The sequence below is a fragment of the Tachysurus fulvidraco genome, chromosome 6 (genome assembly GCF_022655615.1).
Source record: "Tachysurus fulvidraco isolate hzauxx_2018 chromosome 6, HZAU_PFXX_2.0, whole genome shotgun sequence".
Lineage (NCBI taxonomy): Eukaryota > Metazoa > Chordata > Actinopteri > Siluriformes > Bagridae > Tachysurus > Tachysurus fulvidraco.
The window spans coordinates 29,576,856-29,593,285 of NC_062523.1; the positions used below are offsets into that span (position 1 = coordinate 29,576,856).

The 16,430-nt window shown below is 42.9% G+C and overlaps 1 protein-coding gene across 4 annotated transcripts in view; it reads right to left on the bottom strand.

The window, feature by feature from the left end:
- Nucleotides 1–2,237: 2,237 nt before the first annotated feature.
- The window catches only part of acvr2aa (activin A receptor type 2Aa), a 39,461-nt gene continuing 25,268 nt past the window's right edge, over nucleotides 2,238–16,430 (bottom strand). For 3 of the 4 annotated variants that reach the window (XM_047814861.1, XM_027152427.2, XM_047814862.1), the window contains 7 exons: nucleotides 13,334–13,477; nucleotides 12,869–13,012; nucleotides 11,309–11,454; nucleotides 10,909–11,023; nucleotides 10,296–10,434; nucleotides 6,905–7,035; nucleotides 5,288–6,311 (listed from right to left, as the gene is read on the bottom strand). In XM_047814861.1, the coding sequence (XP_047670817.1) occupies nucleotides 6,117–6,311; nucleotides 6,905–7,035; nucleotides 10,296–10,434; nucleotides 10,909–11,023; nucleotides 11,309–11,454; nucleotides 12,869–13,012; nucleotides 13,334–13,477 (1,014 nt within the window). In that variant the 3' untranslated portion in view covers nucleotides 5,288–6,116. Of the gene's footprint in view, nucleotides 4,215–5,287; nucleotides 6,312–6,904; nucleotides 7,036–10,295; nucleotides 10,435–10,908; nucleotides 11,024–11,308; nucleotides 11,455–12,868; nucleotides 13,013–13,333; nucleotides 13,478–16,430 lie in introns of those variants that run through there. The other variant, XR_003441394.2, reaches the window with a different exon arrangement.

The following is a 16,430-nucleotide window of genomic DNA, read 5'->3' on the forward strand; positions in this document are numbered from 1 at the left end:
GAGCACGGCCCTTGAATTGCTAGGGTTGGAAGGCAAGAGTGGTTTAGCCCTCTGAGACTACGACACACCAACCGTTGCATTATTATCATTAGGGGAAGTCTGGCCTAATCTAACGGTTAGAGAGTTTGACTCCTAACCCTAAGGTCGTGGTTTCGAGTCTCGGGCCGGCAATACCACGACTGAGTTGCCCTTGAGCAAGGCACCCCAACTGCTCCCCGGTCGCCGCAGCATAAATGGCTGCCCACTGATCCGGGTGTGTGTTCACGGTGTGTGTGCACTTTGGATGGGTTAAACGCATAGAACGAATTCTGAGTATGGGTCACCGTACTTAGCTGTATGTCACGTCACTTTCACGATTATTACCACCTCACCAACTCTTCCAAGGAACGAATGAACGAATGTCCAATGGCCGTGCACTAACAACAGTGCCTCTCGCTGACCGGATTATAGGGTGTTTTGTTTAACAGCTCAACACTTATGTTTTAAAACAGCGCATAACTGAATGAACAAACTGAATTGTAGTCTTGAATTTTATTTGTAGTGTAAAACATTTTCAGACTTCAAAAAGACCAGGGGCTTTAAACAGTACACGAGTGGATTAAGCCACCGAAGCCCCACCCTCACAACGGCTCTGCCCTTAATTGCTCACTTGTATAAAATGAGATTAAACGTAAGTCGCTCTGGATAAAATGCCAGAAATGTAAATGTTAAGATCTCTGAACAATCCTTGGTGTTTCAGCACAGGACCTCCAGTGTAACGTGTCTCAGTCTAAAAAAACGTAAATTCTTCACTGCCGTACAAAACGCTTGATCCCAAAACCAACCCAATTAATATCAGAAGACGCATCACAGCACTACCGAACAGCACTAGGGAAGGTGTAGCCTAAATATAAAGACACATTCATCAGATGGTTGTTGTTGAGATGAATTTTACGGGGCAGACGCGCTCTTTAAAAGTAGTAATATATCTCCGAGCACACGGGAGCCCATCTGTTCGCTTAATGATGTCTCTGTATAATGTTCCTCACTAAAACATAGTGTACTCATCTCGACTAGTCTGTCATTCTTCCATATTGTAAGTCATACTGTAATTTAGTCCCGTGTAATAAATCAAAAAGCAGTGAAAGACAAGTCCCTGGTGTTCCCTGTGCAAAAACTTTTCTAAAGGAAATTTGGAGCGAGTTGAAATTTAGGACAGGAAGTCTTGGAACAGTAGGTAGCCCCTGTAATTGGGCAGTTTACCTACCTGATATATCTGACTCGCTGAATAAAAACTGGAACGTGAATCCGTCTGTCCTTTCGGTCGCCTTATTTCCAGGCCACGCAAAACTCTGGCATTCAGGCAGTGTGATGAATCGAAAGCTTATCAGTATGACTTAAAGAAACGAAGAGCAAGCATTCGGCGTTCAGATTCGTCTACTGTCACGGTGATCTAGTATTAATGCTCTATGTTGCTATGCAGTGTGTTTGCTGTCCTCTACCACGTCAGTCAGCAGAAACTGAAAGCCATAAGACCACCACTGACCGGATATTATCTGACCTCCTGGTTCATTCACAGCACAGCAGGGACACTGACATGGTTATTAGTATGTGTGTGTGTGTGTCAGGAAATATCCAACAAGCACTGGTGAGCTCTGGTGATGATGATGCTCTTCTGTCGTGCTAATACGCGTGTCCTTTATAATATACTTCGTCTATAAAGAAACCTAGTGAAAGCTATTCAGTATGGATGCACGTACTGTGGCATGTACGCTTCACACCTCCAGGGTTAAGGGTTTGATTTCTGCCTCCACACTGTGTGTGTGTGTGTGTGTGTATGAAGTGCTTAAGATGTTTCCTCTGTGTATTTGTGTTTAATCTCCCGGTCCCAAGAAACGCTTTGTAGCCCGATCACTAAATTGTCTGTAGCGTATGAACAGATGTGTGTGATGCACTGTGTGTCTATCTCCTACCCGGATATTCTCCAGGTTCCCTGTGACATAATGTAGAATAAACATTACAGAAAAAGGATGGACTTTGCTGTTATATGAAAATATTCCAATAGAAATAAGTAGCCTGTTGGCTTCGTTTCAAATCTTGTTTTTTTTCCTGCATTTTCACATCCAGTTATTTTTTTAGATGTTACATAAATGTACCACTGACCTCATGCTAGTTTTGTTGTTGCATCTCTGATCCATATCTCATACATATCTGTGCCACGAGGCACAGGAACGGAACAGAAGTACGGACGAGACGAGTCAGAGCAGTCACTATACTTTATTCGAAGGAAGGAGTAGCATAAAATTTCATATGTACAATATGTAACAACGACTTCCAACCAGGCCCTGAATATGACTGTTAAATACTTTTACTCGTATGGCGTGTCCGGGGGTTACGGTAATACGTTTGCGTGCACTGACGATGGTACAGCGACGATCGGTGGCGTTGCAGTGAGCGGGAAAAAAGTTCAGTAAAAACCAAAGTGCGTTTTTTGTTGCCAGGAGAAAAAGAAAGAAGAGAACTGAGAGAACCTGCTGGTCGATTCCCATTGAATGTTACATGTTTCACAACACGTGCACCATGTTGTCTGTCGTGCTACACTGCTTCTTCGTGTTGTGATAACGTCAAGTCAGAACCGGGAAGTCTGAGGTAAAGAGACAAGATCAAGAATATTTTTTTTTTTTTTTTTTTTTTTAGTGTTTCACTAGACCAGTTGTATAAATAGAGCAAAACCACGTCTCATTTATTTGGAATAAAAATAACCTGTTTGGGCTGTGACATAAATTAATAAAACAACCTAAAGTACAGATATACAAAATAAACAACAATATTATTTCGCCATAATATTAATAAAGTGTTTTTGCTTTTGAAACCGTAAAAAAAAAAAAAAAAAAAACACAACCTCATGCTACTTTTCACAATCTAAAACGTTATTCGTATTTACATACGGGTGCACTGTTAAATCCAGTCTTCTGCAAACATGAGGGAAGAGAGGAGAAAGGATGCTTAGGGGTTGAGTAAGGATCTTTTTTCAATGCTCTCACATGACCCAGTGCATCATCTACCCAGGGGTGAGTAAAGGAAACGTAGGGTGAAGTCTCTCAAAGCCCTGATCGTCACGATAACACTGAAAATCCCGGCTGTCTGAAACCGAAACCTCCTTACCGTCTGGTCTTTAAGGAGGCAGCATGAGCGTGTTTGTGCACTCGTGACCATCGCACCGTCGCGTGTTAGTCAAACATTTCACTCCATGTTTAATCTTCTTTTTGCTGTCGTAGCAGACGTCTTTCCGCTATTTGCTCTGAGGATTTGTGATCGATCTTCTACGAGAGCGTCAGAGAGATCAGACGCCGATGTTGGGTTTCAGTCATGGTTCCGGTTCATCCCGAAGGAGCAGGATGAAGCCTCTTAGAATCAGTGAAGTGAAATTGTAGAACTGTTACTAGCGGTGTGGGTTTCCAACATTGTGGCAACAGTTTGGAGAAGAAATCACATTTTCCTGCGATGGTCAGGTGTCTACAGATTTTTGGCCATACAGAGAAATTGTGGAGAATTTTGGTTTGGTGTAATTATTGCCACCTGCTGGTTAAAGCATAAATGATTAAAAAAAAAACAAAAAAAAAACAACAGGACGGAGAAATTCGTGGTGGCCCTCACAACTGAACCGTTATTAACAGTCAGATAGGGAAGGTGCGGTTAAATCCGATTCCTACAAAATAGCGCCTATATCTGACTCGAAGATTTACATTTATATGTAAATAACCACACAAAACGTTCATCTAGACGAAACGAACTGACTAGATAATTAAACACTGGCTTAGTGTTCAGGCCGTCTATTCGCCAAATACATCGTCTGCGTCTTAGGATGAAAATAATTACAAATTACACGCAAACCTCTGTATTGCTCTCCCCCAGCTGGATCGGACCGGATCGTGGTTAAAAAAAACATAAAATAAATCGATGCCTCACCGATTTCCATTTCAGACACACCGACAAGGCATTGGGGAAAAAAAAAACAGCTACGAGAAGCTACTAAACAATAGCAGTTGTTAGGCTCGAATCCAGACTGAGACGGCAGACAAGCCAGCTTTCCAGAAGTGAAAGAGCTTACCTGGTGTTTCGCGGACGACTTATCCCGAAAACGCTAACGTGGCCAGTCAGCACCATGCAAATCAAATCATGTTGCAGAGACGCAAAGGATATTGCGTTAGAATGAGCGTTAGGACCCTCGGTCTCTGAAGAAAGTTTATATATATATGTGTGTATATATATGTGTATATACATATATATATATGTATATATATATATGTATATACACATATATATACACACACACACACACACACACACACACATATATATATACATGTTGGCACCTGGTCAGAAGGATGAGCAGCACAATGCACGCGAGTGTCAGAGTTTGAGTGAAAATGCTGGAGTTGAGAGCACGCTTGCATACGGTCACACAGACCTGAGCGCTTTAGGATGGGTTAAAAAAATAGAATCACAACAGCGACCTGATTCTTCTCGACGGTAGTCACCGTAAACCCATTGTTAATGGATGACACCAGCGTATGAACATAATACTTGTGTGCAAGTCTTAGGACTCGATCTAAACCTTTTCACATGGCATCGTTTAGCTTGGTGACATCAAAAAAAAAAAAAAAAAAAAACACATCAAGCTACAAAGTGGAACTAAAAATCCAGGGTGAAGTGGTTGGATAAAGGACGCGATGAAGGCCTCTTGCATACACGATACGACATGGATCACCAGAATGGCACCGGAAGAGAAACGCTCGAAAGATAAAGGCTTCCTGAGACATGAACTATTCAAACGTGGTGACGCGTGGCCGCTAATCTGAGGCTAGATGTTTACGTTGTACATATTTACACTGGGGTTAGGATCGGGGGTAAAGGAAGCCGTACTCGGGTTAGCTTGGGAAGCGGACGAGGATCTGCACAAATGAAAACAAAACACCCTGCTCAAAAAAAAAAAAAAAAAAAAGGGAATCAGGGAGAAGACTGATGACTGCTCGAGATTTCACGCACAAGAGTAAAAGAAATACGAGGCATGCACGTCTGTCGATTGCCGTGAGTACACCGCAAACCTATACTGGTAAGTGCTTTCATATTTTCACAGAATTCATATATTTCAGGGATTTTCTTCTCAACAGGATTTGATAAAGTTCTAAAAACTGATTTTTTTTTTTTTACAATCAATTTGTCACAATGTTCAGAAAACAGTCACATTTTAAACAGCAGGGCAGCACGGAAAAGACACGGGCAATAAGACGAGTAATAGAAAGAAGGCAGAAAAACACTGGTTTATGAATGGCCATAATTTCTTGGCATAATCTGTTGTCATGTGTGTATATATATGTATATATACATACACATATACATACATATATATAAATAAAAGGTCCCCCCGACCCCTTGTATTAAAAAGCTTCTGTGCCCGTTGCAGGTCAACAGATAGCTTCATAGTTTTTTTTTTCTCCTTTTATATAGTGTTACAAAACAAACTTGTTATTAGGATGAGAAACTGAGGTATACCTTGTCGAGAGAGGTTCGTGGTTATTTGACAGAAACGCTGGGAGGGAAATCCAGAGATACAAAACGATTGATTTTTTTTTTCATCCTCTCGGTTGAATATACAGCAGTGACACGCTAGACATTCAGAAGCTGTTTCGTATTGGCATTGCAACGAGTCAAATGTGTTCTCAGAAAGTACTGTTGCTCTTTTTTGTACACTGAAATAAGGAAAAGAAGTTTTTTTTTTCCTTTTTCTCCTTCTTTGCTCAGAGAAAAAAAAAAAAAGCTCTGTTTCTCTCTCGTTCGGATGAAACGAGAGTGTCACTACGTGTGACACTGTCCGGTTGCTAAAAGTCAGTGTGTCGCCTGAGGTCCTCTTGTTAGGTTGAATTCTGTTCAGCCTATCCGGAAAGCCTCATGACATGAGTTTGCACACACACGCACTCTAAGTGCTACTGAAACGAGCACATTGTAAGATCCAGCATTGGTGACCGCAACCAACCAAATATACAGTACAATCACCAGGGATTTCGAGCGAGCGGCTCCGAGCTTTGTGTGGGTTTTTTCCCCCCCTTGTAACGTCACACGCTGTTCTCCTCTAGTCATAGACTGGATTCCTTGGGTGGAAAGTCCACGTTTGTCACCATGGTGACGATGGTGACGATGTCGTCGGGGGCGGAAATGCTGATGAGGCGCTGCACCTGTAGCACGCGCTCCTCTACGCAGCCTGCTGAGAGACGAGCCTCGGCCTCGTGGTCCCAACACTCCTCTATGGTCTCACACAGCATGCTCAGGCCCTGAGAGAGAGAGAGAGAGAGAGAGAGAAAGAGAGAGAGAGAGAAGAGAGAGAGAGAAGAGAGAGAAATAGACAGACAGAGAGAAAGAGAGAGAGACAGACAGAGAGAGAGGGAAGGAGACAGAGAGAGAAGGGGAGAGAGAGAAGGAGACAGAGAGAGAAAGAGACAGACAGATAGAAAGAGAGACAGAGAGAGAGTTGAGAGAGAGAGAGAGAGAGAGTGAGAAGGAGAGATAGACAGAGAGAGAAAGAGAAGACAGAGAGAGAAGGAGAGAGAGAGAAAGAGGGGGAGAAAGAGAGAGAGATTATCGAAGAAAGAAAGAAAAGACAACATTAGAGAGAGAAAAATGACAGGATGTAATAACAGAAACAGCACGTGGCAGTGTGGAAAAAAAATGGAAATTAAAAAAAAGAAGGAAAGACAAAAATACAGGGCAATTATGACAAGTCAAAACAAAAAGAGATCGAGGACAAGAACACAACACGATGCTCATACTTTAATTACAGAAAGTCCCACGAGAAAAGCATTACATAATCCTGAGTTATATCAGTACGGTCACTGGGCTAGTTACAGCCGAGTGTTAGAGGACGTACCGGATGTTTGTGCCAGCACTCGCGCAGCGTGGGCCTCAGTTTTTTATGCACAACCACTTCCTGCATGTCCTCTAGAGTGGGGTGCTGACCCACCTCCTCCTCAAACGGTAGCATGTACTCATCCACTGGACCTGAGAAAGCAAAAGCCAGAAGTCTATCACACGGTCAAGTTCACATCACCTTCACTCACACTGATTCATACAGACATGTTGGTTTACAGGTCTTTCATAATAGATATGCTTAAAAAAAAAAGCCCCGAATTGTTATTTTATATGGCCTTAGATTTTGAGACCATCTGACGGTCACATTAATACGTGGTTCTTACACAAAGCATCTCCATGAAGACATTGGAGTGGAAGATCTCGAGTGTTCCTCACAGAGCCCTGACTCTGACTCAACACCGACTGAACCCCAGACCTCCTCACTACTTGGTTACTTGGTGAGAATTTGTTGGTACAGAGATTTTCATTCTACCCATGCAGAAAAAAAAAAAGACGGCGGGCCGCATCCTAAAACACCGACATGGTGGAGACGTGTCTCTGTAGCGAATGTGCACATTCATTTATTACTGCGAGTGAGTAGGACATGGAGCAAGAAGGAGACAATCCTGTCTTTCCCGTGCTTGTACAGACACACTCCCTGCCTTCTCGCTGTTGTCCATCACTGGATGTCATTTTATTTTGACACCTCTGCTTATTAACTGTATAAAATATTCCTCAAGCTACGTTTGAGTCGGCTAGAAAATGCCTTGCGCGTGCTGGGTCATGCAGTACATGCCTTTGGCTCGAGATGAGAACGCTCCAAATGCTCATTAGAGTGTGAAAAAAAAGGGAACATATTTGCAATGGGGGAAAAAAAATCCATAGGCTGACTACATTACGAGGCAGTTAGGTATTTGAGGTTGTTATTACGCATTTCCACCCATCTGATCAAGCAAGCATGTAACGGATTTGTCTTTTATCTTTACAGAGAGCTCAGTAAGGAGCTCTGTTCGAGCAATTGGACCTGTTCCCAGGGTTGTAAACTCATTTTGAGGAGCAAAATAGAGTAAGTCCACATGAAATCTCGACTGCCTCGAGCGGGATTTCCATCCATAGATGACTTAATAAAGGTGGGGTGCATGATGTTTGAAAAATGCTTGGGGAAACCGAGTTGGGCTGACAAACAAAGCAAACGTAGCCAATGAGCATAAAGGGGCGTGTCTTGTCAATATGCGGTGGAGAGTGTTCAGTGCACATGTCTGACATTAGCATAAAGGGGCGTGTCTTGTCAATATGCGGTGGAGAGAGTGTTCAGTGCGCATGTGTGACATTAGCATAAAGGGGCGTGTCTTGTCAATATGCGGTGGAGAGAGTGTTCAGTGCGCATGTGTGACATTAGCATAAAGGGGCGTGTCTTGTCAATATGCGGTGGAGAGAGTGTTCAGTGCGCATGTCTGACATTAGCATAAATGGGCGTGTCTTGTCAATATGCGGTGGAGAGTGTTCAGTGCACATGTCTGACATTAGCATAAAGGGGCGTGTCTTGTCAATATGCGGTGGAGAGAGTGTTCAGTGCGCATGTGTGACATTAGCATAAAGGGGCGTGTCTTGTCAATATGCGGTGGAGAGAGTGTTCAGTGCGCATGTCTGACATTAGCATAAATGGGCGTGTCTTGTCAATATGCAGTGGAGAGAGTGTTCAGTGCGCATGTGTGACATTAGCATAAATGGGCGTGTCTTGTCAATATGCAGTGGAGAGAGTGTTCAGTGCGCATGTGCGACATTAGCAGAAAGCGATTGAAACATTGACATGGCGGATACCTGCCTTTACCTCTGCCTCGGGTTCTAGGTGTTGAACGTCATCTTCCGCGTGAAACGGAGCTAAACCTTTCACGGTACAACACACAGTACTACAAAAACAAACATTTGTATTACCATAGTATTACTCATTGTGTTCATTTACTGATAAAAATCTCCCCTCCGCCAGCTGCCCCAGCAGGTTCCGCCATAATAGTTGCCTGGGTTACGTATGTACGTGTGGGGCGGAGCTAAAACAGGGGTGACACCCATTTGGGTTAGGGGCGTGTTTGTTTTGGTGATTGCAAATGTCAACAATGGCTTTCAAACAACGTGCACCGCACCTTTAACATGTCCTTAATCTGTGCATCGGAAAAGAAAATCTTAGACAATGAAACACGACAGCAATTGATGGGAAGGTGCAAAAAACTAGAGTTTGGGAAAGTTTGGTTGAAGTGAGAATGTTGTGTATGATAAAAAAAAAAAGTCTTGTAGTAAAGTTGTGTGTAAATATTTTTCCAGCCAAGCTGAATTAAAAAAACTTACAGATAAAAATATCTGTAATGCTTGACATCCTTATGTCTTGTATATACTTATAAATACACTATGGGGCCAAAGTTTGTGGACAATCTGATCATTCAGCCACAAGAGCATTAATGCAGTCAGACTCTGGGGTTCAGTCAGTGTTCCAGTTCATCCCAAAGGTGTTCAATGGGGTAAAGTCAGGGCTCTCCAGTTCTTCCACTCCAAACTTCACACACCATGTCTTCATGGAGCTCTGTGCTTTGTGCACAGGGGCGTTGTCACGTCGGAACAGCGTTTGAGCGTCTTAGCTCCAGTGAAGAGAAATTGTGGCAGTATATTGGGAAAGGAACACATGGGTAGTAAACAACAAAACAAATGAAAAGCGTATCTGGTTTAAATGTAGCGATGCCCACGGATACGTGAAAATATAATGCAAATAAACAACTGCGGTTCATCAGCTACCGTAGACTGTTCTGCAACAGGTTGCCGTTAGCTTTGTCTTAACAATTTAATCCCGTGAATTGCCTTGTTTGTTTCGGATTGATTTATTTCTAGTCATTGATAAGAAAAGACTCGATTTGGAAAGAAAATTTCATTCCGTTTGTGTTTGCGATTAAAATAAATAAGCAATGTAAGCGTTGTGTAATCCGTGTATAAACATCTCCAAAACCTCACCTGCGATTACACAATGTGGATCAATTACCTTATTTGTTGCCTTATATGCAAATGTACATCAACCCAGAAGCTCTCAGGATGGGAATGAACTGGATTTTCATAAATAACATGTCTTTATTGTGTAAAAGCACCTGAGAGGGATTTCTGAATAAATTTTGCTCGTTTCGATAAAGGCCCGATGTGTGAATAATCACGTCTGTCATCCAGAGAGAAGCGGTCCAGCCTTGATTGTGTGGCTTTAGACGTTACAATGGTTATGACTGACTGAAGCCCTTTTACGATAATTACAATTTAAAGCCATTAATGACAGAAAGCTCGCAGGAGCAAATTAGCCGTACTCAAAGAAAATTCTACTAGCTGCTCCAAATTAATCAGTGCTCTTTTGTTGTTTGGTGACACGTTTCTGTTCTTACCGTCTGCGGCTGTGCAGCGGGATGCCAGTTCCCAAAGCACCAGGCCCACGGCGTACATGTCTATCCTGAGAAAGGCATCTCGCTGGAAATTGATGGCCCCCTCTAGCACCTCGGGAGCCATGTAGCGCCTCGTTCCCACCTACGACACATCACAGAGGACGGTACTGATGTGCGTGCAGCTGCCGGTCTTTGCGTCATTGTCCCTGATCCGATAATTCATCAAGCGATTATCGAGCGCTGTGAGCGTATTCGGGTTATTCGAGAAAAAGGAATGTGAACTGCGAACACTTGCGCTGCATCTTGGCTTATCTTACTTCTAAACAATATTAATGAAAATATAAACACCTTCACCTTCCTAAGCTTGAGGGAGTGCATTGGGAACACTCTCTGTAACAGCCATTATAAATGAAAGTCATTTTCACAGACGTCAGAAAATTTTTTAGCCTAGCACAATAAAATCTCCAAAAAATAAATAGATCAGAATTTGTACATACGAGAATATGAGATACAGGATCGATAACACGTGGCTTAAACTGCCTTTTTTAATGTTTAAATAGAGCTGAAGAGTTACTGTGAGCAAACAGCTACATCTTTCTCTGCTAGCGCTACTCACTTGTCCATGTGTGTCCCCGGCGGACTTGCCGGCCTCGAACCTCAAGGCCAGGCCAAAATCAGCGATGCAGGCTGTCAGATTAGCCTTCAACAGCACGTTCTTACTCTTGATATCCCTACACACACACACACACATACACACACACGCTAAGTGAGTGCAACTCTAAACTAATTCTTCCTAAATCGATAAATGCACCGAGCAGAAAAGCTAATGCCGTTTAATCAAGGTCGCAGGACTCTTGTTTGATCTTAGTTCAATCTTTTAATATTGCAGGGAATATTAATAGACCGGTCATAATGTCCTGGATATCACAAAATCTTTGTGAACAAACCTGAATGATATGCGATCGTAAAATAATGCAAAAACACGCAGGGTCATGAAGGTGTCGGGAAGCGCTAACCTGTGAGCAATGGCCGGCTTGTGCCGGTCTCGGAGGCCAGGGACATCGGCATGGAGGTATGCTAGACCTCGTGCCATGGTCTGAGCGATGTGGCAAAGCTCGTTCCACGTCACCACGTTGGCTTTTAAATAGTCAGTCAGCGAACCCTGCGGAAACAAGGATCTGTGAGCAAACGACTTCATGTAGGACACCTTAAACAGAAAGGGTTTTACCAGGCAAGCATCCGCTACAAACAATGTTAGAGTAGGAGGTAGCAGTTGCTTTGTAATGACTCATGCTGTAATTTAAATGCAGTAGGATGATAGATACAGATCATTCAGCTTAAACTGCAGTGTTAATGGTGATACTCTGCGTCGTTTTAGTCCGACAGCGTGTGAAATCGAGCCCTGCGTGTTTTGTATCGATGACAAAACACACTTGATAAAGCTTCTATTTAAAAAAAGGACATGTATTAACCACTTAGAGCTTAAAGGTAGCTTGTGTTTCTACGTCTACCGGGCACATGTGATGACTCACGAATGTTTTTTACAGGCCATACTGAATCAGGATCACGACTGTGACATTAGTCCTCTTCTACTTCGTTGCTCTGAGAGTTTCAGAAACAGGCTCTGGATTAAGATGAATATGTTAAATATATATGATATATAAAGTCCTTAAGAACCCCATAAGAACTCTATATGAACTCCTTTGAAAGGGTGCTGTGGAATCTGGGACTAAGACTTTAGCAGCAGATCCTTAAGTCCACGATGTTGTGAGGCGGCGTCTCTGCGGATCGGACCTGCGTGATGTGGAGTCTGTAGGTCAAGTCGCTCATGAAGTATTTTTCCGGTGTGGCAGAACATATTATCCTGCGTATTATTAGGAAATACTGTTACTGTGAAGAGGGGCACTTGCATGCAGCAGCAACATGAATACCAAGGCAAGAGGTTTCCCAACACAGCATCGCCCATGACATTACGGCATTCGCTAAATTCCAGGGGTTTCGTTACCACGACGTAAAGTGGGCGTGTTTCTGGAGGTCTTGAAAAAAACGCCCTCTTTCAAAAAAAAAACAAAAAAAAACAAAAAAAAAAACAGTCATACAGGTAGATTTTATATTTTATATCTATTATGCTTTATTATCTTACAGTTCTAAGCTATTTTTGAAAACAAATAAACAACCAAAATCTACGGTTAGGGTTAGATTATAAAATAGGCCACGTCTGACCGATGACGCAATATCTGTTGTGCTGTTCTGAAATCCCTGGAAATAAGTGCATCATATGACATAGTGCATCCTGGTGGAATCTCTCTCAAAGTTAAGTCCACGTGATGTGAAAGAAAACGTGATGAGTCGGCCCAGGCCACCATTTCCCACTGCTCTGTGTTCCAGTCCTGATACTCCATGCCCATTGTAGGAGCTTTCAGTGGTGTACAGCGGTCAGCGTTTGATGCTTAATACATCTCACCCCTTGAGAGGTATCATTTTAACAATATAGTCAATGTTATTCACTTCACCTGTCAGTGGTTTGTATAAATAAAGCTTGCCAGAAAACTGACCTCTTGTCTAGGTTACGTTACCTTTTCGTGGTAAGCTGTAATGAGCCACAACTCGGTGTCCAGGTTGACCCCTCTTTTCTCAGCACCGATGAAGTGGAGGATGTTCTCGTGCCTCATGCCAGGAACGTTGTATATTTCATACTCGTTTTGCCAAGACTGCTTATCCTGGAAAAATGTGCAATTAAGTTAAGAAATTTAGATGAGAACTTTGATTGTGACATCGGTGAAGTAATTAGGTCCAGTGATTATGTTAAAATAAGGACAGGGAAATGACCCTATATCTAATTTTAAAAGAAGTCGATAAAGGCAATTGATGTGCATGAAAAGAGAAAGTCTAAGACGACCATCTATGCATTAATTTCATAGTTAGGTTTATAGCTGATGGCGAGTAAAAAAATGCTGAACTCTCTCGGTCGGCTAACTGCCGCTTGTGGAGAAAATAAGCTCGGTAGATTAACTCGGCAGCTTCGGAAGCTTTTCACGTGCCTGAATGGGGAAGATCTTGACAGCCACGTAGTCGTTAAGCAGCTGTGCTTTCCACACACAGCCGAACCGACCGCGGGCTTTAATCTCCAGCAACTGCAGCGGCTTCTGGCCGAGGATGGGCGAAGGGGGCATGGGGCCAGGGTCCTGAAACACACAGAAAAAAAAACAGAAAAAAATGGAACTGGGGCAATCTTACGGACACAGCGAGTTTGTGCTCGTCACCATCAGGCATAACTTTTACATTCATACGTAATTTCTCAGCCTTGGGTTTGAGACCACGTGTTGGGTCACGTGAGATGTTTAAGGGGAATCTGGAATCTGATTGAAACCGGAGCAGGTTCTGTCTCATGCTTTTCGAAAAAAAAAAAGCGATCCATTGCTTGTACAGTCAGTAACAGACTTCTAAGTTGGTGAAGCATGTTCATACCAGCTGTAAATAGGGTGATGGGGAGCTGAGCCGGTTTGAAAAGCTGACTGGGAGCAATGGAAAGAATCGGATAGCGGATAATGACATATGAATTGATCGATAGCATAAACTTAACACAGATTGTTAGATGACCAGTTCGTGTGGCTTATCATTTTTATGTACCTCTGGCCCCTGTGACGTGTTGTCATTCTACATGTATAAGTGATATAAGCGTGCGCGTATCCGATGTAAACGTTCTGACCAGTTAATCTCTGCTAGCTGACAAACAAATGGCTCTGCACAAATGGCTCTCACATGAGCTAATCCCCACCTGTAAATCGTGGCCAGTGAGTGTTGGCTGGCTCACATCCAGCTCCCCTTGTTGCATTTTCTATTGTTTCAGTGTTGCACTGAACCCGACATTTCCAGGGTAAAGGCAAACGCAGCGGTAAGACTAAAAAAATTGGGTGGTTTTGTTGCCAGGTTCCTGTGCTGATGCTGATACTTGACAAAAGTAGGTCAAATGTAGAGCAGCTACGGTGGCGTACTTGGCCTAAATTTCGTCCAAAAATTGGATGTGACACCCCTGAGTTGAGAGAGAGAGAGAGATCCAAAGTATATGGATCTGGGTTGTGTACCACGTTCCATTTGGTCCTCCAGGAATTTTCCACCAGAGAAAAAAGGAGATGAAGTGACTGGAAGCGGGAACGAGACGGGCTGAAAGGGCAGAACATCCATCATGCGAGGGAGGAGGTGAAGCAGGAAAAAATAAATAAATAAAAAATCAGTCAGAGCAGGGGAGAAAGGGAATACGTCTGAGATTGAGTTGCGTTAACTGTTACCCAAAACGAGCCCTGAAAGAGCTGACACAGAAACGAGAGTGTCGACATGAAGGATCGAGCTCCGTGGTGGGAGGAACACAAAGAAAAACACACACCCCAAAGCCTCCACTATGCCCTGTCACAGCAGACACAATAGCCTGGGTTATGTTAAAAAAAAATGACAATGGCTCTTTATTGCACTGTTACAGAGTGTGGCTTTTACATGCGCTGCTCTTCTGTAATTTAAGAATGATCTTTCTCCCCAGACGCCCGAGGTGGTTAGACGTTAAGTCAAACAATGGCCAGAAGGATTTGAGGTGTTTATTGTCGTGGTCTCATTACATGGAAACCTGGAGAATACAGTCATGTGAGATTCCAACAATCGTCAATGGTTTTATCTGATACTATTAGACATCAGTTTTAAGTTTTAAACGAGTTACATTTTCATGAGATGTCTGAACCCGGATATTTGCATCATACCGTCATACAATTACCTTCCATTGGAAATGCCGCAAAATGACGATGTTGTGAGTTTATTTTAAAAATTCTTCCCCAGCACGTATTCGAGGTCTTAGCTTCCGAACCAAATGTTTAATATCTGGGGAGGGTTAATGATATAGTCCTTAAAGTGAGGTGACGCCTGCGTGGAAAATCCCGGATATGCGTATTCGTATGAGACTAAAAAGATCAGATGACGGACGAAACGTCGCCGATTCGTAGTAGGAAATAAATTTGTCGCCGCCTCCTGACCAATCGGATTAGAGAATTCAGAAGCGCTGTTGCTCATAATATACCGCGGTTATGTTTAACGTTAGCGTAGACGTTTTTATTGCCTTTGTGTGCTACGGAGACCTGAGAGAACTCTCAGCCCGGATCTCTGAAGATGTTGGCACCTTTTGAATTAGCGCAAGTCAAATTGCCACGTTTTTTTTTCCTTCAAATTTCATCTTTGTAAGCTCGTTCTTTGCATGCTTGGAAGCGTGCATACAAAAGCAAGGCATCGCTGGTTTACATGCAGCTTAATTAATCTTCTGCTCGATTCCAACGAAATACGTGGGATTTTCGGGTTTCTCCGTGCATTGTAAAAACAAACAAGAACCCAAAAAGAATCTCGGTGTGCTAAAGCATAACAGACTTTCATGTGTGCAGGGATCAACTAAAAAAAAAAACAAACAAACAAAAAGAACAACAAAATCAGACGTTTTCCACCTTAGTCTGGAAAAAAAAACTAATTCGTAAATGCTGTTACTCAACGAAAAAAGGAAGGAAAGGAAGCAGGAACCAAGACTCTCTCTTCAGACAGATGAAAAAATTAGACTTCTCTTACCTCTATCATGATATGAAAGGCGTGCTAGTCGAGAGGAAAGTAAGGAAGGAAGGAAGGAAGGAAGGAAGGAAGCAGAGAGGAAGGTGTTAGTTTGTGAGCGAGTGTGAGATTGAGACAGATGGGATGGAGAGAATCTGGGTCAAATGTAAATCCGACTTGGCCTGTTTAACAGCGCTGTCGGCTGGTCAGAGTTAAACACTGTTTCAGGTGAACGTGGGGATACGGCGAGTCTCCGACTACGTCGTACTACAACAGACGGCTGACAGGACGGTCGTGACACCTGAATGCGAATGGCACCGGGTGTCGTCGTCTGGAGTGTGTTCGGTGTTCATCTTTCATGAATGTGTTTCAGGAGACGTGACAATCGGCTGATTGTGGTTTCAGGACAGTAGCTAAATATATGACTTTGTTTTGCTTCGGAATGCTGACGTCTTCTGTGACTTAAATCTGGTTGAAATGACGCTTTCTTTTTTTTTAAATCAATTCTTTGAAAACATCACGAGAATAGCATCACGTCGAGTCCGAAGGGTTTCAGACTTAATA